At 43.5% G+C, this 25,031-nt stretch overlaps 2 protein-coding genes across 8 annotated transcripts in view; one reads left to right on the forward strand and one right to left on the reverse strand.

Annotated features, from left to right (window-relative positions):
* The first annotated feature begins 1,058 nt into the window (after window positions 1-1,058).
* Window positions 1,059-11,007, forward strand: PSMC1 (proteasome 26S subunit, ATPase 1). The gene is made up of 10 exons (XM_081291618.1): window positions 1,059-1,112; window positions 1,519-1,615; window positions 3,640-3,764; window positions 3,994-4,179; window positions 4,363-4,491; window positions 5,329-5,425; window positions 7,352-7,541; window positions 8,415-8,566; window positions 9,387-9,541; window positions 10,662-11,007. Exons 3-10 carry the CDS (start codon window positions 3,705-3,707, stop codon window positions 10,794-10,796), a joined length of 1,104 nt encoding a protein of 367 aa, XP_081147744.1. The 5' UTR covers window positions 1,059-1,112; window positions 1,519-1,615; window positions 3,640-3,704; the 3' UTR covers window positions 10,797-11,007.
* Window positions 10,739-25,031, reverse strand: part of NRDE2 (NRDE-2, necessary for RNA interference, domain containing) — a 50,659-nt gene continuing 36,366 nt past the window's right edge. For 2 of the 7 annotated variants that reach the window (XM_081291616.1, XM_081291617.1), the window contains 4 exons: window positions 23,993-24,921; window positions 22,782-22,920; window positions 17,293-17,364; window positions 13,314-16,781 (listed from right to left, as the gene is read on the reverse strand). In XM_081291616.1, coding sequence (XP_081147742.1) covers window positions 16,656-16,781; window positions 17,293-17,364; window positions 22,782-22,920; window positions 23,993-24,921 — 1,266 coding nt within the window. In that variant the 3' untranslated portion in view covers window positions 13,314-16,655. Of the gene's footprint in view, window positions 11,663-12,272; window positions 12,886-13,313; window positions 16,782-17,292; window positions 17,365-20,261; window positions 20,367-22,781; window positions 22,921-23,992; window positions 24,922-25,031 lie in introns of those variants that run through there. The other 5 variants (XR_014021641.1, XR_014021642.1, XR_014021643.1 and 2 more) reach the window with 5 other exon arrangements.

Here is a 25,031-nt window from a genome sequence, read left to right on the forward strand (position 1 = left end):
CCCTATTCTCAGGTTTATTGCAGTTCCTCATCTATAAAGAGGGAATAATGAACCCTTCTTGGAGGATTATATGTAATTAATGAGATTGAAGAAAAAATATCTAGTAGAGTTGAGCACTTAGTAAGCATCCCACCAACATTAGCTGCCCTACCCATCAGCAAGTTTAATAAATGTTAAAGGCTTATAATTTGAACTGCCTGTTTAAGCAAAACAAATTGTGTTACCCAGATTCTCTCTGTGTCCTTAATTACTTTCTTCAGAGTAAATTACAAAATTTATTGTGCTTATGGTGCAGTATATTTGACATTAACTATCAGGTAACCATGGTAGAGTTTTCTGATAGTGAAACTGCTAGTGTATTAATTTAGAGTCACCTATATGGAAGTGAGTTGAGGGAACTAAGCAGTCCCCTCTATAATCAGTAAGTTCACTGTTAACTCATTTCTAAGTCATTGCTCTGTGTTAAGCATTGTCCTATAAATGAAGGGTCTGTTTTAAAATAAGAAATCTCACAAGCTTTTTAGTTACATTAAGCTCTTAATAACTTAAGGGGATTCAGCTTTTCAGATTGAACAGAAAGACCTGGCTGGTGGCTCCCAGGTTTTAAGGTGAGGAGTAGATAAAGTGCAGTTGAAATTCTTCTGGATCGTAGTGTAAGGTACATACAGTGTAAATGATTGTCTGTTATATTCACTTTCCACAAGATGATTCCTTGAAATACACTCTTGGTAGCCTCACTCTGGTAATTTTATATTAAAGAATGTCAAGCTCTATCTATACCTTCTGCTCAAGAGGGAATGATCTTAGAACCCAGCCTCCTTAGTTCTGTCTACTTCTTAATAGAGTTACTCTTGCTTCTAAGATGTATTCAGTTGCAAATAATCTCTACTACACTAAATACACACATTAGCTACAAGGCACATCCTGGGTTTGTAAATGTTAAAATAAGAAGATGTGTTTGTGTTTTAGAATCAGGACAGTAAGAAGGATGTTCTTTTGAATTGATCGTATTCTGAATTTATATCTATGTCTGATTTTTTTTTTTTTTTTCCTTTCAGGGTCAAAGTCAGAGTGGTGGTCATGGTCCTGGAGGTGGCAAGAAGGATGACAAGGTAAATAAAAAACCAGATATGTACTGTGATGTGAAATTATGGAAAATGGCATAGGTCTCAACTGAGTTCTTTGGGTATTCAAGAATTTTAAAAAACAAAATGATCTAATAATTATTTAACTAGCCTGGTCTATAGATAAAATATACTTTTCATGAATAGTCTGACTCATTGTCATTAATGTGCATTATAAAAAGGTTACATTTACTTATTATAATTATTTTACTTATTAAAATTGCAAGAATGTGAAGTTCTAGTTTTTTTGTTGTTGTTGTTTGTTTTTTAAGGATGTTTTTAAAATAGTATCCTAAAAGATAAGGAAATTGTACCACCTGATGGTACTATAGGAATACATTTATGTTTTATGATTTCCATATGACCTTTTTTCTTGCTCTTCTAAAAACTCAAGGATAAGAAAAAAAAATATGAACCTCCTGTACCAACCAGAGTGGGGAAAAAGAAGAAGAAAACAAAGGGACCAGATGCTGCCAGCAAACTCCCACTGGGTAATGACATGGTTCCTCCTTCCTGTCTTCCCAGTTCCTGGGGAAAACCCATCTCTGTGCATGTGGCTTAGTGTCTTTAAACTTGTAGCTCTGTGCTCCTAACCCCATTCTACCATTCCTCTGAGTTGTAGTTATACTTTATTTTAAAATCGAGTATTATATAAGTCTGCTCACTTAAAAAAAATTCATTTCTTTAAATAGCGAGCCCCTTTAGCTTATCAAAAGTATGTATGTTGGTCAGCTTTCCATCGCTGCGGCTGAAGTACCTGACAAGACAGCTTAGAGAAGGGAGTGTTTATTTTGAATTCACAGCTTCTGTGGTTTCGGTCTATGGTTAACTGACTCCATGGCTCTGGGCCTAAGCATTGTGGTGGAGGACAGCTCCTTAACCTCACCCTATTTGCCTGTAGTTACCAATAGTCCATTCAAATTATCAATCCATTAAATGGGTTGATCCACTAATGAGGTTATAGCTTTCATAATCTAATCATATCACCTCTGAATATCCCTGCATTCCCTAACACAGGAGCTTTTCAGGATACATTAAAGATCCAAACTATAACAGTATGGTTTTAGATTACAAAACCCAACTTAAACTTGAGTAACTCAGAAACATTTCATGAAATGAAAGGTTACTGTATTAAAATTTGGATCATGTAATGCCTGAACTTAAAATTCATTGACTTCCTGCTTACAAAATAACAAGTGTCCTGATCCAGTCTCCCTCTCTATGTCCAACCCTGCCACTCCTCTTTGCTCACTGGTCACACTACCTGCTTTTTGTCTTTCAACTTCTCTGGTCTTTGCCCTTCCTCTTCCCTTTGCTTAAAAGGTCCTTCCCATGGCTGTCTGCTTCTCATCTTTTCAGGCTTCAATTTAAAGACCACCACCATGTCCACCTAAAAGTATCCTTCCCTACTTAGAAGAAATAAACTATATTTTTTTAAATTTTGCTCAGTTAAAACAAAGGGAGTCAAATAGTAAAATCACTCATTAATCTACTATGATAACATGGATATATAATGAATGTTAAAGGTGACATTTCAGTTTTATAGGCAATAGGATGGGTTATTTAATATAAATGGATGAGGTTTTTTAATCTTCCTTCCAGAGAAAATGAAATTAGGCCACTTGCCTCTTGCCAGATGGATTATAGATATACATGGGAAATAAATAAATGAAATATTCAGGGATATATTTAACCTTAGGGAAGAAGAGGCCTTTTGAAGAAAGCTAGAAAACCCAGAAACTATGAAAGGCTGACAGATTTGTCTATGTAAGTGATAAAATTCCTCTGTAGCATGAGACTTCAAAATAAAACCAAAAGAATCAAAGCATGGAAAGGTTAATATCCCTGATATTGTAGAAGCCTAAAAATGGATGAGCATAAAATAAACCAACTATCTAGTGGATCAGTAACTTTTTTCTTCTTTAAAAAACTGACACTGTTCAGTCAGTACGTGTCATTTTGCGCTAGCCGTTTGGTCCTATCCTTATTCCCATTTTTAGATGTTTGGTTATAACTGCCAGCATCCCTTTTCTATTTTCATCTCAGTACTTGCTTTGCTTGGGGTTAGCAAACTGACTTTTCCACAGTTTTTCCAACTGAAATGAGTTTATTTTATTTTGTTGTTGTTTTCTTTTCTTTTGGTACCAGGGATTGAACCCAGGAGTGCTCTACCAATGAGCTATATCTCTAGTTCTTTTTATTTTTTGAGACAGGGTCTCAAGTTGCTGAGGCTGGCCTTGAACTTGCAATGCTTCTGTCTCGGTCTCCTAGTCACTTAGATTATAGGTGTGCACCACCACCCCCAGCTAAAGTGAGTGTTTTTGTTTTTGTTTTTTTGTTTTTACAAAATCTTGGACTGGGGATACAGCACAGTGTTAGAATGCTTGACTAGCAAGCATGAGACCCTGGGTTTGATCCCCAACACTGCAAAAAAAAAAAAAAAAATTAAAATGCTAATATTTTCTCCTTAATTGCAAAGTTCCAAGTAAAATAGAACTTTATTTTTTAATTACAGTGACACCTCACACTCAGTGCCGCTTGAAATTACTGAAGTTAGAAAGAATTAAAGATTATCTTCTCATGGAAGAAGAATTCATTAGAAATCAAGAACAAATGAAACCATTAGAAGAAAAGCAAGAGGTAAGTGGAGAAGTTACTCTAATTTTCTTTTTTACAAACTGAATTCTATTTAGAATCTGAAACTGTCAGATCTAAGTTAGATTCCAGTAGGTAAACTTCTCCAGGCCTGTGTGAAGCCTTATTAGGTATCTTAGAAAAGCATCAGCTGCTCTAACAAACTAAGAACCTATAAGGACTACCTGGTGCCTCTTAGGTCTAATCGGCTTCTCCTTCTTGGTATATTCTATAGGAGGAAAGATCAAAGGTGGATGATCTGAGGGGGACCCCAATGTCAGTAGGAACTTTGGAAGAGATCATTGATGACAATCACGCCATCGTGTCCACATCTGTGGGCTCAGAACACTATGTCAGCATCCTTTCATTTGTGGACAAGGATTTGTTGGAACCAGGCTGCTCAGTTCTGCTCAACCACAAAGTGAGTTGCTAGTCTCTAAGGAAATCCATAGGAGTGCTTTCTGCCTCCTCTCAGACCTGTCCCAAGTATGTGGATGCCAGAGCACTCCTGGGAGGGGAGAATGATGCCATAATTGGCATACTTTGTTGTTAGCAGACTGAGGGAATATCCTGTTCTGTGTTAAAGCTTGGTGTTCCTTGCTAGGTGCATGCCGTGATAGGAGTGTTGATGGATGACACAGATCCTTTGGTCACAGTGATGAAGGTGGAAAAGGCCCCCCAGGAGACCTATGCAGATATTGGGGGATTGGACAACCAAATCCAGGAAATTAAGGTATGGCTGGGAACCAGTTCTAGGATTTTAGACTTAGTTTCTTATTGCTTGTCCTATTCAGGGTACTTTGGAATTTGTTTTTCTTTATTGATCAGATTAGTGACTGTCTTGGGGCTTATCAGTTGTGAGTTGTTTTTGTTAATTAATCTGAATTAGATAGTAAATATTTATAGTATGATAGTTCCTACAGCAGCTGCAGCTTAATACTTACCATATGTAATGTTTAATTATGTGAAGACACGTTTCCATTGACTTTGGCTGTGGATATCTAGAAACCTCCAGTGTGTATGGAGGTAGCATGTGTACCTGCACATGCTTACAGAGTGCTGGGGTCTAGAACATAATTCCAGCTCCTGCAGTAGTCCTGGGGATTGGGGAATATGGTCATTTAGGATGCTGTGGGCCAGGTGTCTACATGCTCTTTAATCCACAGGGAAGTCAATCACAGATATCCACTGGTTATCTCTCAGACAATTGGGATATAGATTTAATGTCCTTAGGTGGGAACAACCATCAGGAAATCTTTCTTGGTCCTATCTATAGTTTATTTGAAAAGTGTGAATTTTACCTTTCTTAAGTCACTCTTGCTCAGTGCTGACTTCTACTAGAAACTTGAAGGGAACTGGGTATAACTTAGAAGCTGGCTGCTAGGAGCCTAGCTGGGACAGATGTCCTCTTCAGTATGCCCTTGCTGCTAATGCAACTTAAGTACATTGTCTCGAAGAGTGAGATTTTCACTTATTTTTGCCAGAAGGAAGATATTCTCATGTCAAATAATGCTAATAATTTCAATATGAAAGACTAGTTTTTAGCAGGTATTTTTTTTTTTTTTTTAAGGAATCTGTGGAGCTTCCTCTCACCCACCCTGAATATTATGAAGAGATGGGTATAAAGCCCCCGAAGGGGGTCATTCTCTATGGTCCACCTGGCACAGGTATGCTGGTTTGACACTTTATAGGTACTCAGCTCATATCTTGAGTAGCAGCATTTGCCATTGTAATTACTAAACCATCCAATGAGGACATCACAACTATTCTAGGGTATTCAGATCAGATTCACTTTCCTGACCCACTTGTACTGAATACGTATTTGTCAATGAAAGTGTGAATGAATCATGATAAAAATACATGTATATATATCTGATTGAACATGTTCCTGAGGGTGTGCTGGGGATTGCCCACTTCAGAAGTAAAGTAGGCCCCTGGGCCCAGAATCCTGGAGCCAGAAACAACCACTCTACTGCAGCTCCTAATCTTTCAGCTCAGGAAATTCATGTTTCAAAGAGGTTGGTGACTAACCCAGGGTGGCACGACTTTGGGCACTGAGCAGATAATAGCTGAAGCCATAATGGAGACCTGATGCTCAGCCACACACCTTTTACAGAAGCACTGGCCTGAAGGGCTGGAGGCCAGCACTGGGCAGGTGAGCCCCTCAGAGAAGCAGGTGACCTGTTCAGTGATCCCTCTAGCTATTGAAGCAACCCAGCAACTGGTCATGGCTGCTTCTGGACTATAAGATCCCATCTATTGAAAAGGCCCTCTTTTTCTTTTAGCCATCCTTAATTGATTCTCCTGGTCCAGCCCCTAAGCCTTTTCATCTGCCACTGTACCTAAGGGAACATCGTTGTCATATATCTCAAAAGTTTAGCTCCCTGTCCTTCCCACTCTGGAGTTTTCTATGTCACTCCCCAGCTAGATTCCTCCTTGGGTTCCCCTGTTGGTCTCAAAGTGCCAGTTGTGCTGCAGCTATTTCTGAATCCTGCAGCGGCACTCAGTCCTTAGGCATGTCCTCACTTACCATCTAAAGGGGTTACTGTCTGACAGATCTAAAATTCTCAAATTGGATATTCTTTGTTTTGGACTCAAAATAGAAATATCATGGTATAGAAAAGTATTGGAGATATGGTTTGAGATCTTCCTGAGAGCAGTGAGAGGAACTGCCTTTTCCTCAAAGGACATCCCAGACTGAGAAAAGTCCTAAACTTTCCTCAGCTCTCATTTGTAGGCTCCATCAAAAGCTAGTTAGGGCTCACATGCCTGAGCTGACATCAAGCCCACCCAGATTAACTATGCTGGTGATAGAGCCATGTGACCAATGCTCATGAATCTTGGGGTTTGATTTTTAAACATTTAACCCCCCCCCTTTTTTTTTTAAGTTGTAGATAGACACAATATTCTTATTTTTTTTTTTTTATTTTTATGTGGTGCTGAGGATCAAACCCAGTGCCTCATGCATGCTAGGCAAGCACTCTACCACTGAGCTCCAGCCCCAGTCCTTTAGGTGTCGCTCTTTAGGATCAAACCTAAGGTTCCAAATGGTGTATCATCACTGATAACTCTGCAGTTTATTTGATTCTCTAACCCTGGGTTGGATGGGTCAGGTTAATTTTATATGCAGCTTTGAAGGGACCCAAGGAAAGCTCACCTAGAGGGACACCAAAAAAAAAAAAAAAAAAAAAAAAAAAAATATATATATATATATATATATATATATATATATATATATATATATATATGTATTGCTAGTATAGATATTCTTCCTATAGGTAATTATAGTTTATAATTCTTTATTGGAAACTTTGGGTCAAGGTTTGAAACTAACCAAATATGTAAGATATTTGCTGATATTATCGTTGATGAATTTAAGAAAACGGTTCAAAATAATCAAAACATGTTAGGTTCTTCTAAATTTCCTCTTACCTACTTAGGAGAACGGAACTGCAGGACTCCTGATGTGGTGTGCCTTTCATCACTGGGTTACCCCCATCTGTGGTGATATCACTACTTAAGGTGGTGATATTTCTAAGTTAAAATAAGACTTGAGGGTTTTTTCTTATCCTTTTTCTTTTTATCTAAAATAGGTAAAACCTTGTTAGCCAAAGCCGTAGCAAACCAAACCTCGGCCACTTTCTTAAGAGTGGTTGGCTCTGAACTTATTCAGAAGTACCTAGGTGACGGTCCCAAACTTGTGCGGGAATTGTTTCGAGTTGCTGAAGAACATGCACCATCCATTGTGTTCATTGATGAAATCGATGCCATTGGGACCAAAAGGTAAACTTCTCCACCTGTTTTGCCTTAATCAAAGGTAAAAATCACACAGCTCTTTTAAGAATGATCATTGGGCTCTGCATGGGTGGTGAGGTCTTGTGGTCTATGGCCATCTGTGTGGGTGCTTTGGACTCTGCTCTCTAGAAGCTAGGTAGCAACACCCAAGAGCAGGGTTATGTCTGGAAATTGGTCAGTCTTGAAGAACTACAGCTTGAGCACTTGCCCTGAGCAAGGACCACCAGAATTTGAGGGATAGAGCCATGAACATCGTAGTCTCTTCCCTTGAGTTAACAGTCAGGTTGTGGGATCAGACACCAAACTGGAAAAGGAAGACGGAATCAGTACTCCAATTTCAGGCACAGAAACTGCTGTGAAGAATTTTGTGATCTGTAGCTTGGTTGACGGGGGTCTATTTGTGCTGCTGTAACAAAATATCATAGAATGAGTAAATTACAAAGACAGAAGTTTATTTTCTCACAGTTCTGGAGGCTAAAAAGTTCCAAGATCAAGGTGATGACATTGGTGTCTGGTGAGGGCTGCTTTGTGCTTCCAAGATAGTCACTTGTTGCTCAGTCCTCATGAACATGTGGCAGAAAGGCAAAAGAGGACAAATGCTATGTGCTCATGTGGCAGAGTGAAGAGGCTTAAGCTAGTTCCCACCAGCTTTTTCTTTAGACACTAATTACCTTCCAACACATAAATTTGGGGGGACACATTCAGAACATAGCATAGGATGCTAATTTTTTATGTTAGAAGAATGAGGGAGTATATTTGGATTGAGAAGAGAATGTTAAGGTGTTCTGTCATGGTAAGGTCTTTGCTGACCTTCCCCTTTAGCGGGAGATTTGGGTCTTTATTTCTTCTCTTTTTCCAAAGATACGATTCAAATTCTGGAGGTGAAAGAGAGATTCAGCGGACAATGTTGGAATTGTTGAACCAGTTGGATGGATTTGATTCAAGAGGAGACGTGAAAGTTATTATGGCCACAAACCGAATAGAAACTCTGGATCCAGCACTTATCAGACCAGGTTAAATTTACTTTTGTTTCATCTTAGAGAATTAATGTATTTGAGTGTGCTATGGGGTGATTATAAACTGATACACCTAATAGCAAATGCCATAGTGAAACTTAGAAGGGGTATATCTTTGGTAAATCATATTCTAAGTTCTTGCATCTTAGCCCTTTGAATTCTAATCTTACATCTTGATCTTTTTCCCCATAATAAATATTCCCTTTTTAGCCTCAAACACTTGCTTTTTTCTTGAAAAAATAATTTGTGTGACAGCTGGGGTTTATCATTTACATTCAGGTAGCACTAGAAAAAACTAGTGATTTGAGCCACACGGGGTGGAGCATGCCTGTAATCCAAGCAGCTTGGGAGGCTGAGGCAGGAGGATCATAAGTTCAAAGCCAGCTTTAGCAAAAACGAGCGCTAAGCAACTGAGACTGTCTCTTAAATCAAAGTAGGGCTAGGGAATGTGGCTCAGTGGGTGCAATGCCCCCAAGTTCAATCCTCGGTTACCCCCCACCCCAAAAGTGATTTGTTTGGCCTCTTTTGTAATGATTTTAGCCCATAGGTCTCTCCTTTGTCACTAAATGTGCCATTCAAGAATTGCTTCTTTTATTTCTGAGGATACTAAAGCAGAGAGGATTTATTTTAAATGGGGTGAATTCAAATATAGAAATTTACTAAGTATTAAAGTAAATGTTCACTTTTAAAGATCTAGGTGTCATTCCCACAGAACACCCCCTGACTGAAACCACACCTGTGGGGAGACAGGATGAGGCCTCTTTTTGAGGGCAGAGCTGGGTCTGGAGCGGTGTGACTGGAAGCTTTCTATCTGCAGGTCGCATCGACAGAAAGATTGAGTTCCCCCTGCCTGATGAAAAGACTAAGAAGCGCATCTTTCAGATTCACACAAGCCGGATGACACTGGCCGATGATGTAACCCTGGACGATTTAATTATGGCAAAGGATGACCTCTCTGGTGCTGACATCAAGGTGAGTTAACTGGGCTGAGTCAGCTTATTTCTGGAAAGGTCACTCCTGTCAGGAAAGATTGTGCTCCTGGGGGGAGAGGTGTGTGTGGGTCTTAACATTTTCTTTGTATTAGTTTTACCATTACATCCGAATGGTAGATTTGCTTTTTATTTGAAGGTGTTTTGTGAATTATTTTTTGAAGTAAATGACCCCTAAGTCCTTGTAGCCACAATGATGAGTTACTGGCATTAAGTCTGCCACCTTCTCTGCAAGGCCCAGGTGTTCTAGGCCAGAAGATTCGTCTTCCCACTGCATTCTGATGGGTTACACCAGATTGTACCTCTGGGCATTATTACAAATGTATTTGAGTTAAGATGTTTCTTCTCAGTTGCCCACAGGGTTTATAAACAAGGCCTAGCAGCACGGAATGTGAGCACAACTTGCTTTCTCTGGGAAGATGTGGGTCTTTGTAAACATAAGTGCCATGGCTAGGGAGGAGTGACATACACAGCGCTTTCCAGGCCAGTGCCTCACTGAGCCTCTGGATAGCTGGCATCAGTCGTGGAAAACTAGGTTAGTTGCCTAGTTGGGGAGTAAAGTCTGTATTCTCTTTGTAAAACCATACAAACCAGCTTTTTATTTTGAAAAATGCCAAGCCTTCAGAAAAGTTGCCACAACAGTACCATGAACACCTACATTCCCACCTGGATTTATTTGTGGTTAACACTTTACCACTTGTTTTCTCTTCCTTTGCACAAGCACTCTCACTTTTTAGATAAACCATTTGAAGTAAATAACCTGATAGCTATAACTAATCTAAGGGTCACAAGGGCTCTTATGATGCTTGACTTTGGGCAAGAACTTAAGTTTTGAGAAAATATTAGTATCAATGCTGTAGTGCAACTTCTACTATCTGACTGGAATACATGTTCTGACCCTTGGTAAATGAAATAGACCTTTATTCTCAATTGCCTCTAAATTCCAGGTGTAATTTCCTAGGCACATTTTTTTTTCTTTCATTAAAAAGAGCTACAGAAATCACTAACCTGCCAAGCCACATACCTCATTAGAACCAAAACCTAATCTTATGCCTTATTTCAAAATAGCTCACTTTCTGAACATACTGACTGCTTTCTTTCAGGCAATCTGTACAGAAGCTGGTCTGATGGCCTTGAGAGAACGTAGAATGAAAGTAACAAATGAAGACTTCAAAAAATCTAAAGAAAATGTTCTTTATAAAAAACAAGAAGGCACCCCTGAGGGCCTCTATCTCTAGTGAACCATAGTTGCCTTCAGGAGTTTTCTTGACCCCTGAGAGGGTTGAGTTTGGGGAAGTTGCCCAGAAGAATCCATGTTCCTGTTGATTTTTATTAGCAAAACATCCTGTGTATCTTCTGGAGTACGACGTATAGGATGCCCATTGTGCACCTTCTCTTGGTCACTGTGCTGCTCTCTGCTTCCGAATAAAGCGTGCTCTTTCACAGACAGTGATCTTTGATGTTTATAAGACTGAACTAATGTGGCTATTGCCTTTAGAGAGAAGGTTCCGCCTGTGGACCACATAGGTTCTTGCAACTCTGTGGGAAAGTAAGTTCTGAAGTTCCCAAGAGACTGAGGGTTCCTAAAAGAAACTTCAGGTTAGGACTAAAGAATCTGGCTATTGGTCTTGCCTTGTTCTTTGGTTCAGAAACCTCACCTTCAAGAGTATTCAAATGCATGCCAAACTTTCCACCTTCCCTTCTTCCAGCTATTTCCTTTACTTCCTTTTCTGAACAAATCCAATTCTGAAGTCACTGGGTGGGGGGTAGGTCAAGGGGCACATCCACTTGATTATTAGTTTTGTTAGCACCATAACAAGTTGCCACAGACTAAATATAAATTTGTCTCTGGGAGTGGTAGTATTCACCTATAATCCCAGCTACTCAGGAGGCTGAGGCAGCAGGATTTCAAGTTCAAGGCCAGCTTTAGCAATTGAGTAGGACTCTGCTTCAGAATTTAAAAGGGCTGGGCGTGTAGTTCAATGGTAGCACACCCATGGGTTAAATCCACAGTATCACCCAAAAAAAAAACAAAACCTCAGTCCAGCACTGGTCTTCTGCAGCTCATATGGTGTTAGCAGGACTTCATTCCTTTATGGAGGCTCTAGGGGAGAATACAGTTTCTTAACCTGGGAGTCACTGGCAGAATTATTTCTTGGAATTTTAGGAGTTACCTCAGATGTAAGGACCTTTCCCAGATTGTGAAGGCCACACTTATTCCTTGCCCATGCACCCCTGCTCCCCCAACTCATCCTCAGCCAGCAACAGCAAGCCAAGTCCCTTTTGAGTTCTGAATTTTTCCCATCTTTCAGCCCGCCTATCTTTTTCACACTAATGCCATTGTGATTACGTGGACCTACCCAGATAATCCGGGATAACCTCCCCATTTTAAAAGACAATTTGTTTACAAAGTTCCTTTTGCCACATAACACTCACATGTTCCAGAGCTTGGGTGTGGGCATCTTTGGGGACCATTCTGCCTACCATGGAGGATATCCCAACAAAGAGGCCCAGTGCAAGAGGAGGAAGACAATGTATGTGTGAGGAAGTGGGGTTCCCAATCAGGCAGCCTGAGAAAGGTCCTTGTCCACATGGAGCAGCAGCACAGCATAGGGACTTGGCATGAGCAGAGTGGGATATTGGCGTGGGCAGGTTAAGAAGCATCCACGTGAAAACAGCCTAACGAGTATTAGAGTAAGTGAGGAGGGCATCCATGCAGGACTGGATAGTGGCAGAAATAGAAAAGGTTGGTTACATGTAGTTACATAGTGAGAAACCTGGCTCCTGCCATCCTTACTATCTGAGAAGTGACAGGTAAGGAAAGTAGAATGAACTCAATCCACTGACAGCCACTAGGAATGGTGACACTCCAATTACAATGGACATACCTAGACCTACATCTTTGCTTCTAAATACCATTTGTGGATTGGGGATGCAGTTAGACGGCTGAGCACTTGTGAGCAAGAATGATGTCCAGGGCTGGATCTCCAGTACCACAAAAAGTAAATATCATTCTCCCCTAAAAGGAGCTAGAGTGATTCCAGAGCTGGGCATGAACCTTAAGTATATTTTGCCAGAAAGCAAGAAGTATACAGAATGGACATGTCAAAAGACACTGCCAGTCTGAAGGTGCTGCCACTGGTCAAAATAATTAACATCAATGGAATACAGTCCTTTAAAATAGGAACTGAGCTCATACTAACAGCCATGAATTGAAAACTTGATAACAGGACATTTGCAATTTTCAGAATACCTCCCCACAAAATGCTCTTTAATTAGGGAAAAAGCAGCTTCACTTTGGAGAATCCCAGCAGACACCATCTTAACCTGGTTATCAAAACAAACATCAACAATGAACATCTTGAAAGTATGTGCTAGCCCAGAGGTGTCACTACTGTGACACTCCTGCCAAAGATACTTTGAATCCATTCAGGAGGACATACCTAGACCTACAAATTGAACAGTCTACAAATTCTGGACACTTCAAAAGTGTCCAAATTACAAAAAAAACAAAAAACAAGTTAAAGCTTCTAGACCGAATGAGCCAAAGAGATATACATGATAACCAAGTGTATAGGATCCTCTTCCTACAGAAGACATTGGGACAATCCTTGAGGCCTAACTTTGACCTTAAGATCTTACAGGGAACTATATTCATGCTGATTTCCTATTTGATACTTGCATGGTAATGTGCAGAAAACTATCGCAACTTACCCTCAAGTGGGTCAGGATAAAAAAGTTCCGTGTACAGTCAGCCCTCCACATCCAAGGGTTCCATATCCATGGAGTCAATCCCGGATCAAAAATATTCAGGAAAAATTGTGTACTGAACCTGTATAGACCTTTTTCTAGTCATTACTCCCAAACAATACAGTTAAACAACTGTGTACGTAACATTTGGATTACATTGGGTGTTACAAGTCGTTTAGAGTTGATTTAAAGTATATGGGAAGATATGCATAGGTCATATGCAAAGTTATACCCTTCTACATAAAGGATTTAAGTACATTCTGGATTTCAGAATCCTCAGGGGGTCCTGGAGCCAATCCTCCATGGATACTAAGGAATGACTACACTCACTCCTCTGTAAAATATTTTTTAAGTTTCAGACTTTAAAAGAATAAAACACATGCACATCAGTATTTCCTTCTCCTCCTCGGTGACCTCCAATTCCTCTATCCACAGAGATGTCTCCCTTCTCTCAAAGAAAAGTAGCCAAAGCAAATGCCAGTGCCTACGGTGTCTGAGTAGAGGGAGCTGAGGCACAGTGCGGTCACAGCCTGAACTGTACCCCACCTCCACCCCAATCCAGCTGCCTCTCCACTTAGTTTGCTGACCAAACCAATGCTAAAATTACCATTTCCACCGATGGTCCACAGTGCAAGCCACAGGAACGAAGTGACTAATAATTTCTTCAGATGAGTTTCTTCTCTGGTTTCTCACCTGGTGAGCAGGGCAGTCAGCTCTGCTGACTGTGGAAGTCACTAGTCCCTTAAAGCCCTTCCTCAGAAGAAGTATTTTAGGGTGAACTCTCCTATCACTCCCTTATAGCAAGCAGAGGAACTACCCTGTCTTCACTTTTTAAATGCAAAATAACGAAGGAATGTGTGTGTATTATGAGCAGCAGCTAACAGAGAGGCTTCTCTTACCTGGACATAGCACAGAGGGCACCTCCTGGCTCTTCCTGATCCCTGCAAGTCCAGCAATCCACAAGCCAGAAGTATGGTATGCTCCGCTCCACTGTCAATCCAGACCCAAGACAGGGCTGAGCCCTAGGGTCTGAAGTGATAAGAACTCCTTGAGGAATTAATTAGCACTCCTGATAAATATAAGAGCAACTGCCTGACAGACTTGGAGAAATTCAAACCCTTTCTTTTCCTATCAGTTTGTTAGTTTGGGGAACAACCTAATCATCTTTCATGCTTTTATGTTGAGCAATCTCAAAAGTCTCTTAAAAAAATCACAATTATATCACTACCCATTTTTCTATAAAACATCTACCCACAGCCAGCCAGGCATGGTTATGTATACCTGTGATCCCAATGAGGCTGAGGCAGGAGGATTGCAAGTCTGAAGTCAGCCTCAGCTACTCAGTGAGACCTGTCTCAAAAAATCAAAGGGGCTGGGTACGGTGGTGCACACCTGAAATCCCAGCAGTTAGGGAGGCTGAGGCAGGAGGATCATGAGTTCAAAGGCAAGCTCACCAATTTAGCAAGGCCCTAAGTGAGATACTCTCTACTAAATTATTTTTTTAAAAGGGCTGTGGATGTGGTTCAGTGGTTAAGTGCCCCTGGGTTCAATCCTCAGTACCAAAAACTTCAATAAAGGGGCTGGGAGTATAGCTCAGTGATAAAGTACCCATTTTGTCTCAAGTACAAAAAACTTTAAAAAACACTGCTACCCACAGAGAATTCATGTGTGTGAGTGTGTGTGCGTGTGTGTTAAAGCATCTTCTCATGCAGAGGGTAATGTGCCAAAACTCAATGTGAGAAGCTCCTTTATCACATTTCAGGGATTCACTGCCCATTTGCACAATTCATTCCAGGCTCCCAAGGTACAAGGATCCCACTAGGGTATGAGGGGACCAGTTACCCATAGGCCAGTTTGTAAAGTTCTAATCAAATGAGAACAGGTGCGGGAGTCAGATAGGATCAAAACATGAGTCACTGTTGTGAGGGATGTGGCTTGGTCCTGGGCTTCAACTGGATGCCCCCAACAGGGTGTGCAAGTTAGCCACCCAACAAGAAGGTGAGAGTGGCAAAGACTTTCCTTCGTAAGCTGCCAAGAACTGGGAGCGGGAGGCTCCTCATTTCAGCCCTGCGCTCCAGTGGCTCTCAGCGGGTCCAGTTCAGGGCTGAGCTCTCAACTCCCTAAGCTCTGCCTGTTTCTGTGAAAAGACACCAGAGGGAGCACCATTAGGTGCCTCTTTGCTGAAGAATCGCATGCAGGGAGGGGCAGGAGGCGGTAGTGACGGGGTATCCTGAGACACTGCCCTTGGAAAGCACGCTAGCACACTGACTCCCCTTCTATTTCCCAACCTGTCCATCAGCTTTGGGCCAAATTTACATCCCACAACACAGGCGTTTCTGTATGGGGGGGTGGGGGGGGCAAAGAAATGCAAAATCTTCAGCAATTATACAGATGAGGATTAAAAAAAAAAAAGAGTCCAGAAAGGAGCTATCTGCTTTGAAGCAGGTCTGTGGGCAAGACAGACGAGACATCCCTCCCGCCACATTCATGGTGAAAAGGACTGCGCTGCCAATCTCTTCAGAGCAGAAAGAAGCCCGAATGTGGATATTTCTCTCTCATTCTATTCACAGCCCTCAGCAATCAAAAACAGGGCCAGCTGCCACACGGAGGCCAAGCGGACCTCAGTGCTCCCTGCAGAGTCGGGCTGGGTGGGGAAGGTGCTGGCTGCAGTCCGCCCTATCTGGGATGGTGTCATCAGCAGGCTTTCTGTGGAGGGCTGGCAGGGCTTTCCACTCGTCACTGATGGAGGGCAGACTCTGACTTGCAGGGCTGGGGCGGGCCTGGGAGTCTGCACTGCTCCCAAGATCCCAGGGGATGCTGCTGTGCAGAGGCAGGGGCCACCCGGTGGGGCTCAGGAAATAAGCAGACACCTGCCCCACACCTGACCCAGGAAGGAACACCAAGGGTTAAACGACCCTCCACTATGCTGGGCTGAGGATAAGGACAAAATCTGCTCTCCTGCCACCCCGCTTCAGAAAGACGTCCTAATGTTAAGGGGCCAGACTTTAAAGTCCTAACACAGAGGGATCTGGAAGGACCCTCAATGATGCCACCAGGGGCTGTGTGTACCAGGGTGGGGCCAGTGCTGGCTGGGCAAAGCAAGAGCAGAAGGAACAGGAATCCACACACAGCTCAACCACACTGGTCATCACTGGTGATCTTTCGCCTCTGTACACAGGTGCACACATTCACATATATAATATGTAAAGCAATGGCTTTGTGTCGTTTACACATCCAAAACCTTTGTAAGATGGGAAAGCCTGACAACCCCGACACAAAGGACCAAAGAAGAGCACTTCCAACACAGAGGCTCCTCGCATGCGCTCCCCAGCTCCCCTGCCTGCACCCTAGTCCTCCAGCAGGAGCTCCAGCTCCTCCAGGGGCAGCCGCACGCGCAGCTCCTTCTCAGTCATCAGATCCAGGACCTCCTGCAGCTCGTCAGGGAAGTGCTCCACGGCGTCCATGTACAACACCTAGTGCCAGAGAAAGACCTCTGGTGAGAGTGGAGGGGTTCCAGCAAGCGTGCCCCCCACCTTGGCCCTCCACAGTCCACTATCCCTTTCTCTTGGGCTTTCTTAGCTCAGGCAGCACTGGTCAGGAAGGACAGTGGACTCGACAGCAGTGAAAGCCAGTGAACACCAAGTGAGGCCTCGCTTACAGTGGGGCCAGAGGTGCTGGAGACCCTGAATCACTATCTACTCGACTCCGAATGTCTCCTGGCCTGGATGGGACATGGATCCCAACACTTTGGGCATCTAAGCTGAATTCTGAGCAAGTGTTAAGAGCCACATTTCAATGCAGGGCAAGGAAACGGACCACTGGGCTCTGACTCCACAGGGAACAGATCACTAGGATAAGGCCCTGAATGTTCCCCGGGAAGGGGTACTGATAGCCCCAGATGTCCAGACGATACTGGCTGGGCAGAGGCCTAGGAGAAAGAAAGGTCCTGAGGAATCTTAAGATACCATGGTGTGTAAAACCTACCTTTGCCCAGGGACAATTCTGAAGTGCTTTGTAGAACACACCTTTGCTTCTGTCTTTGTTTCCTAAGGAAGCCTGAGGGGAGGGCGAAAATACAAAAAAGATCAACTGAAGCAGAGCTCAGGCTTTAATAAAAAAGGAAAAAAAAAAAAAAAACCAGCCCTCACATGGCATACGGCCCTAGCTGCGTAGGCAGGCTCTGTGGATGGCCTGGCACCATCACGGTGGCTGATGGGAATGCGCCCATATACCAGAAAATGCTCTCTAGGCCCCTGCTATGTGGTGGACATTTCCCTTTTCAAATGGCTCCATGTTGATGCTGAGCACTTTTATTAGCAATCCTGTTCCTCCTCCTGTACTGGGAACCACCTGCCTCATTCTGCGTCCGCAAGATGAAGCTGGTGAGCTTGATAAGTTGTGCAAATGAAAAAAAACCTTTGCTTAGTATGTGCCACTGGATGAAAGCTGTCGTTTAGAGAAATGAAATAGTCAGGACTATCTCATTTCTCCAATAGCTTACCCCATTTGCCAGATTTTACCTTATTAAATTTTTCCATCAGAAATTTCAGTCTGAGTGTGTGCAGGTTCTCAGCCGGCTTTCTCTCTAGATCTAAACCCTTCATCTCAAGTCAGACACCACTGTGTTCCCAGCCCAGTGTGGAAGGAGCCATTGCTGGGGACCTCTCCTGACCTTCCTGGGAAGCCAGCTACCCAGGACAGTACCTGCTGGCTGGCGTGAACAGAGCCCAGGGAGCTCAAGTCTGTCTGTGCTTGTCCACCCAGCCTGCTCCCTCAGGATCGTGTTCTAGTGGACACTGGCTCTCCCTAGCCACATAGCCAGCATGCTGCAGCCAGCAGAGAAGGAAGAGCTAATGACTGGGCTCCTGGAAACCTGGACTGCAGCAACCAGAGCTCCAAACTGCTGCTTGGGAACTCCACTTTTCAATCTTGAAGGTTCATTCCCACGGTCACAAGAGACTACAGCTTGGACTGTAACAACATCTATGAGAACCCTGCTTTGGGCAAGGCTCAGCCTCTCCAAGAGCCAGCCACAAGGCTCAGGAGACTCCCATGTGTCCTTTCTACTAAATGCCTCCAGTTCTGAGGCTGGGCCACTCAATTCACAACTAAGCAGCCGGTGTGTTCATTCCCACGTCAGTATGCGTCAATGTCCTCTCCTAACTCCTGACTAAACTGAACCTTTTCTTCCTTTTTGAAAGAATGAAGAAAAACTATATTACTATGTCTTCTACCAAGTGCAGAATCCTGGAACCTAATAAATCACTACACTCTTTTCAGTGGCGTTTCCTTCATCAACAGGCCACAGGAAAACACTGTGCTTTTCTACATCAGGGGTGGAAGAGCTTGATGCCAGGTGAGAACTCAGTGGTGACCGTGCATTTTCTACCCATGATTTTGTATTCTAAGACATGGCCTTGGACATGCCTTCACCTGTGGGTAGAGCACAGCCTCAAGTGAGAGAAGAGTCCATGGACACTACCAGCTCTCCTGGTCCCTCTATCACCATCTAAATGTCATCCTAACAACCAAGACTCCTTGTAAGATTCCTTTAGGGGGCTGGGGATGTGGCTCAAGCGGTAGCGCGCTCGCCTGGCATGCGTGCGGCCCGGGTTCGATCCTCAGCACCACATACAAACAAAGATGTTGTGTCTGCCGAGAACTAAAAAAATAAAATAGTTTCACTTTAAAAAAAAAAAAAAAAAGATTCCTTTAGGAATGAAACATAACTGGGGGGTGATACACTCTTTTCTGGAGTTTCTGTGACACTCCTGTCACCCCCACGGTATTATGACTGGGTGAATGTGTGTCCTCAGGCAAGCCAGGAACACCTGAGGGCACCAACTGAGTCTTTGCATGGAACCAAAGAAGACAGAGCTGATGAAGGAAGAGAGCTGCTATTAAAACTGTGCTCTTGCTCACCGGGGCCAACCATCTGCCGGGCATTTACTAAAAGAGAGGATCCCAGTTATAAATATCTACCTTTTGCCAGTCAGAAGCATCTCCCAAGAAACTGAGAGCCACTGTTAGGAAGGTAACCCTCACCTCAGACTCCAAGACTCCATGAAGACTGGAATCCTAACTCTGATAATTAACAAACGTGGCTGGCCTGGCCTCGTATATGTGAACCCACGCTTTGTACTTCTCTCTGAAGCCCCTTTCCCCACTTTAGTTACCTGATTTTTACTGGCTTTACAAATCACTAATTCTGGGGGTCACGGAGCTGAGCTATATATTCTTAGTCTCTCACAAGCCGAGCTATAGATGACATCTCTGACGCGTGGGTCATGATGGTAACAGCTGCCTAGGTTACTTTTCAGGGACTTGGCTATATTTGTTGACACCACCAACTCTTCATTTGGGCCTGCGCAGGTGTCCAGTGGAGACCTTTTGCCGTCAGAGGGCCAAAATCTCCACCTTCAGATGGCGCACCTCTGTTTTCTGTACATGTGTCTCATAAAGAGCCATGAAGTTTCATTACACGTGCATGAAACATAGGTTACTTCACCTCCAATCATTCTCCCCACACCACAGATCACCCTGCTTCTTTATCCCATAAATATCCAACACACCTACCCTCAGGCAGGGAGATGTGTGGCCTCCCACTCCACACTCAGCTGCCTTGTGAATAACTCTTTTGAAAATTTGTTTCAGCGACTGGCATCCTATGCAGAGGGCAAATGGTCACACTTTACCATCTGTGTGCACATCCTGATCCTGCCAATGAGTCTTCAGAGGGGCAGGACAGAGCTCACACAGAGGCGCCCCCTTCCTTCACCCTCAGCCCACGGAGCCGAGTCGCGCACATGTAAGGAACATGCAGGCCAGCCTCCCTGGAGTAGCTCCCGTGTCAGCCGTGAGTGGGGCACCATGGTTCTCCTCTCCCTAGGCGGGAAGAACACCAGTGGCCATGTGGAGTGGCAGCCACCACCAGGCTGCCTCGGCACACCTACCAAGTGGTCTGCACTCGCCCATCTTGCAAAGTTGTTTGGTGCTTAGTCTGGCATTCTGTGCCTTCCTCTCTGATACGCTCCACCTCGACGGGGGAAGCAACACCTCTAAGAAAATGAGAAGGTGGAAGTCTTCACACTTTTGCAAAACTTGATTCTCTTTTCTCATCTCATTATAAACTTAACTGAGCAACTGTTAGCTCACAGAATTTTTTCAAGCAATTTGACAAAACTGATATCCACTTTCCTCCAATAAAATGTCATCTCTCTATAATACTCCCCTTATGAGTTGCTGGCACTATGAGAAGTTTACTCATTCACCCCAGGAGGGCAGCTGAAAAAAATCTCTTCCCTCCCACCAGCCCTCCTCAATGGTGGCCTCTCAATATGGCCTGAACTCTGCCCACTATCAACAGGATGGCACAAGGAACTGTACTGAGGGCAAAAGAAATCTAGTGATTAACCATTTAGAAATGCCACTGTTTCTTTTTCATGTAGCAAGACTTCTTTCATCAGCCCCATGGAATCAGCTGATTAGCTTATCAACACTTACATTTCCTTCCTTATTGTGTAGGAACATGACCAAAAAAATCTTCAAAGTAACTGCAACTTTAGCCAAAACAACAACAAAAAAGTCTGGTTGAAATGTTAGTATCTATGCAGAACAATGCACTGGAAGATCCTAAAACTGAGGCTTTAAACTGGCTAAGTCCCAATCTGAGTGGAGAGTTTGAACTGCTATTAGTCCACTTCCTTTTCCTTGCATATTCTCCACAGCCAAAAGTAAGTTTTCAATCCCTCAATCAATTTTTGCAGTGAAAGAAGCAAGCAAGTCAGTCTGTACATAGGTCCAGGGAAGGCTCTAGCAGAGGCAACCCAGCAGCCCAGCCCCAGGTCTCAACCTTCACAGGGCCCACGGCTCTTCTTGTGGCACTTGCAGCTACATTTGGGCTCTAATCTGGTTTCTTCATGTGTTTAATTGATAAAGTGCTAGGTGCCCACCCAGACAATTCAGGAACTGAGTGAAGCAAAGTCACTGCTCTAATTAATCCTTAACTCCAACACCACTTTTGCAAACAAATTCCGTAAGAGTCTAGATCTTTTTGCCAAGTCAATGGTATTTTTTAGTCTACAACCCAATTGAACCTAGCTCACAGCAGAGACTCAATAAAAATACTATAAATTTGCTCTTACCCTACCTTTACCTATAAAAGACCGGAGAAATTACACTGGCAAATTTGGAAGCTAACCCCACTTAAACCTACAGATTTCCCATTGTTTCAGAAGAGTGACAAGAGTATTAATGTTGGAAAAATTGGAGCAGGGTTCTGGCAAAAGCCCAGTCCTCCAGTCCTCCAGATTCTTCTGCACCTAGTCATCTCTGGCAAACAAGAAACACCCTTGCAGCCACGAAAGCACATAGCACAGGACCCCTTAAGCTTCCATTTCACACAAACCACAAACTCTTGAGTTTCTGGATCTAAAGAACAAAAACAAAGGAAATGTACAAACTTTCTGATGCAACTTCTACCCCCTTAGGATTAACCCATTTTTCCTGTATATGCCAATGAATAGCTGTCGTGAGATGATGTATCCTCCTCATCCCTCAGGTCTTCAGCACATGGCCCCTTTCAGAGATCAGGGAGGTATACCTAGATAAATTCTGGAGTGTCCAGTGGAGACCTTTTGCCATCAGAGAGCCAAACCTCTCCTAACCCTGTCTGTCATCTCTTTAAAACACCCCAGCTTTGTCTTGTGTCAAATGCTCAAATTCTCTGATGAAATTTTTGAGAATTTGTTCTGATGGAATAATCAGGGATATACATAAAACCTATGAATAAAGGTCACTTCTGGCTTCTAAAAGGTACAACATTCACCAGAGGTCAGCTGGATGTGAGTGGCCTTGAACTAAAGCAACAAGCAGAAGGCCTAGAAGACTATGTCCTCAAGAACCAAGCAACCTGGAAACAGTAGACGAGGCCAGCTCAGGGCCCGGCCCCAGACCCAAAGCAAAGCGAGTTAAGCCTGTGTAGTCAGAGAAGCACCTTCCCGTCTGCACCCTCACGTTGACAAAATTAAATGGTGCTTCACCATTTAAGTGAGCACAATCTGCTTGAAAATGTCTACTTTAAAAACCACATTCTAGACTGAATTTTATTTCTAATAACAAAACAGAATCAGGAAATTCTTATGAGTAGAATATAAAGAATTTAGGTTCCCTTCAAAGGAAAGCTCTTAGACCATTTTTCAAGTTGCTGACTTAATGAAATCAACTCAAAGAAACCAACATTAAGTTCTGCTACATTACTTACTGGTTTTGTTTTACCAAATAATCTGAGTAAATATGCAATCCCCGCCCCTTCACAAGTCCTGAGAGGCCTGATGCTGTTCCCTCAGGGTTCCCACACCAGGGAGGCTTGAGGCCCTCCCAGCAGCAGCTCTGAGCCATGTGCACTTTTGCACTTAAAAAGGAAGAAGCAGAATTCTATTCAAACAAAAACAAACGTCGAAATATTTTCTTACCAAAAAATTCAAATACATCCTCCACAGTAAGGGGCACTGGCTGCCGTGGTCACTCCGCACTGCGTTCTCAAACAGGGCTCTGATCCGATGTGTTAAGCCAGTTTCTGGGATGGTGGCGTGGATCTCTCTACCTCCCACCCTGCAAGGCAAGGGCTCATGTAACCAAAACACGTCCTCTCTGCTATGTGACCTGCAGGAAGGGATGCTCTAGTGACAACAAAGGTCAGCAACAGCTAGGTCACAGTGTGTCAGGGGAGTGCTGTCCTTCAAGTGTGTGGTGGCACCACAACGTGATTTCTGGAAGGCAGTGGTCAGGGTTCTGTGGTTTCTGCCCCACACGAAGACTGTCCAGAAGTCACAAATTCTTTGCTTCTCTCTTTTCTAAAGACGCTGCCCTACCCTAAAATCAGAATACAAACTCTACTCCCCAGGAAGGAAAGACCTTTCCATACAAAGTAGATGAGGTAAGATTTACATGCAGTGAAAGATCCCAATGTAAAAAATAAAAATCAAGCAAAATGAAATACTACTCAATGGAGATTCTGCCTTATTTATAAGGTTGCAGTGAAACCACAGCAGAGATTCCAGAAGAAACAATGATGCCTAAACTAATATGTTCACAGGACCATCATTTACTTTTGGATATAATACACTGCGTCAAAAGACAGCATGTGAAGCAGACAGGGCTTCCTAAGGAAACAGTGACAGCAGCATTGTCTCTGGGCCAAGCACTTACCTCACTGACCAGTCAGAGCCACCATAGGAGGCGGGCGGGTTCCTTAACTATTCTCATTTGACAGAGAGGAGCCTATTAGAGAGTGAAGCAACTTGCCTGAGGTCACCCAGCTGCTAACCAACAGAGCTGGCACTGGAATCAGAGAAGTGACCCCCCAGAGTCAGGCTCTCAACCACTGTGCTTTCACATAGCTTTTCAGACACTCTGATGGCCTGCCAGGTACACACCAAAAGCAACACATGCCCCAAGAGGCCCAGCCCAGGAGGACAGCTACCAAAGCCTCTCAAGAAAGATGCTGCTATGCTCTAAGTCCCTTGTTCATCTTCAGTGTGTTCTCTACAGCACTCAGGGCGTCCACAGCAGGTGCTCGAGACCCTGCACCCCATCCACTCCTGAGATCTGGCAAAGGTGTAGGAAAATGGCAAGCACCCCTGAGAGGTTTGGGAAGTACACAAACAAGATGGCCTATAGTTACCTCTGAACAGTTTCTACCAGTCTTTTCCTCATTTTCTCAGCTTCAATTGCAAATAACCACGGCTCCATGGGTTTGGCAGACCTGGTCATTGTATCAAAGAATTTTCTGGTCTTGCTAGCACTGTGAGACTTATTTTGAATCTGAACATATGACCTCCAAAGAACCTGGTTGCCGGGATACAGCCTCAAAGCCTCCGAGAGCGCCTCTCGTAGCGGAGTCAAAGGGTAAACATTAACTTTCATGTGGAACCTCAGCAGACTTGTGTGCATCAGCGTGATGGCTTCAAGAACACTGGTCAGATTCTGGGAGCTGGCACCTTCCTCCATGCCAGAGCCTTCTGAGAAAACAGAACCCTTCAGTTTGGCAAATAGCTGTTCATATATCTGCACGGCAGCTTCAATCCCTACGGTCAAATACTGGAACAGCATAAAGCATTTGACCAAGCTACTCAGGCAGTTCAAGGAGTCAGCAGGAGTTGGATCAGAGACACAGCTCTTACTCACACAGTCTTGTAGCGCATGCTCATAAGCCTTTCGAGCTTTCAAAACATTAGTGGGTAAGACCTGCCCAGTGAAGGGCCCGTAGGGACTGCTCTCTGTCAGTCGGGTTAGTATGTGAACAGCTCGGGCCGTGGTGGCCCCTGCCGAGTCCAGTGACAGCTCCACCTCCAGCTCAGCATAGAGGAGACTGAGTTCACAAAGTTCACGATCCTTCAGCTCGCTGCTGCCCACCATACTGAGGGCTGTATCAAAAACTTTTCGGGCATCCTCTATGTTGCCAAGCAACCACTCCAGATGTGCGTACTGCTTCCAGAGGCAAAAATTATTACGGTTTTCTGGCTCTTTGAGGAGATTCTTGGCTAGTTTTTTGCAGTTCTTCCCCTGTGACTTTAATCTCTTCTTGTTTTTAGTGTGCAGACACCAAATGACCTACAAGACAAAAATAATCAAAGAATGACTCTGGGTGCGCTGTTATTTCCAAGCAATCTCTTTGTACTGTCAACTTTAGAAAACACCAACAGCAAAGGTCTCTACACTTC

Source organism: Spermophilus citellus (assembly GCF_964194105.1).
Source record: "Spermophilus citellus genome assembly, chromosome: 4".
In the NCBI taxonomy this organism is placed as follows: domain Eukaryota; kingdom Metazoa; phylum Chordata; class Mammalia; order Rodentia; family Sciuridae; genus Spermophilus; species Spermophilus citellus.

What these genes read in the sequence shown, in the direction of transcription:
- PSMC1 (XM_081291618.1), top strand. Translation starts at nt 3,705, where the DNA reads ATGGAAGAAGAATTCATTAGAAATCAAGAACAAATGAAACCATTAGAA. An exon ending in CTATGGTCCACCTGGCACAG is followed by an intron (nt 5,426 to 7,351) that starts GTATGCTGGTTT and finishes TATCTAAAATAG; the next exon opens with GTAAAACCTTGTTAGCCAAA. An exon ending in TCCAGCACTTATCAGACCAG is followed by an intron (nt 8,567 to 9,386) that starts GTTAAATTTACT and finishes TTCTATCTGCAG; the next exon opens with GTCGCATCGACAGAAAGATT.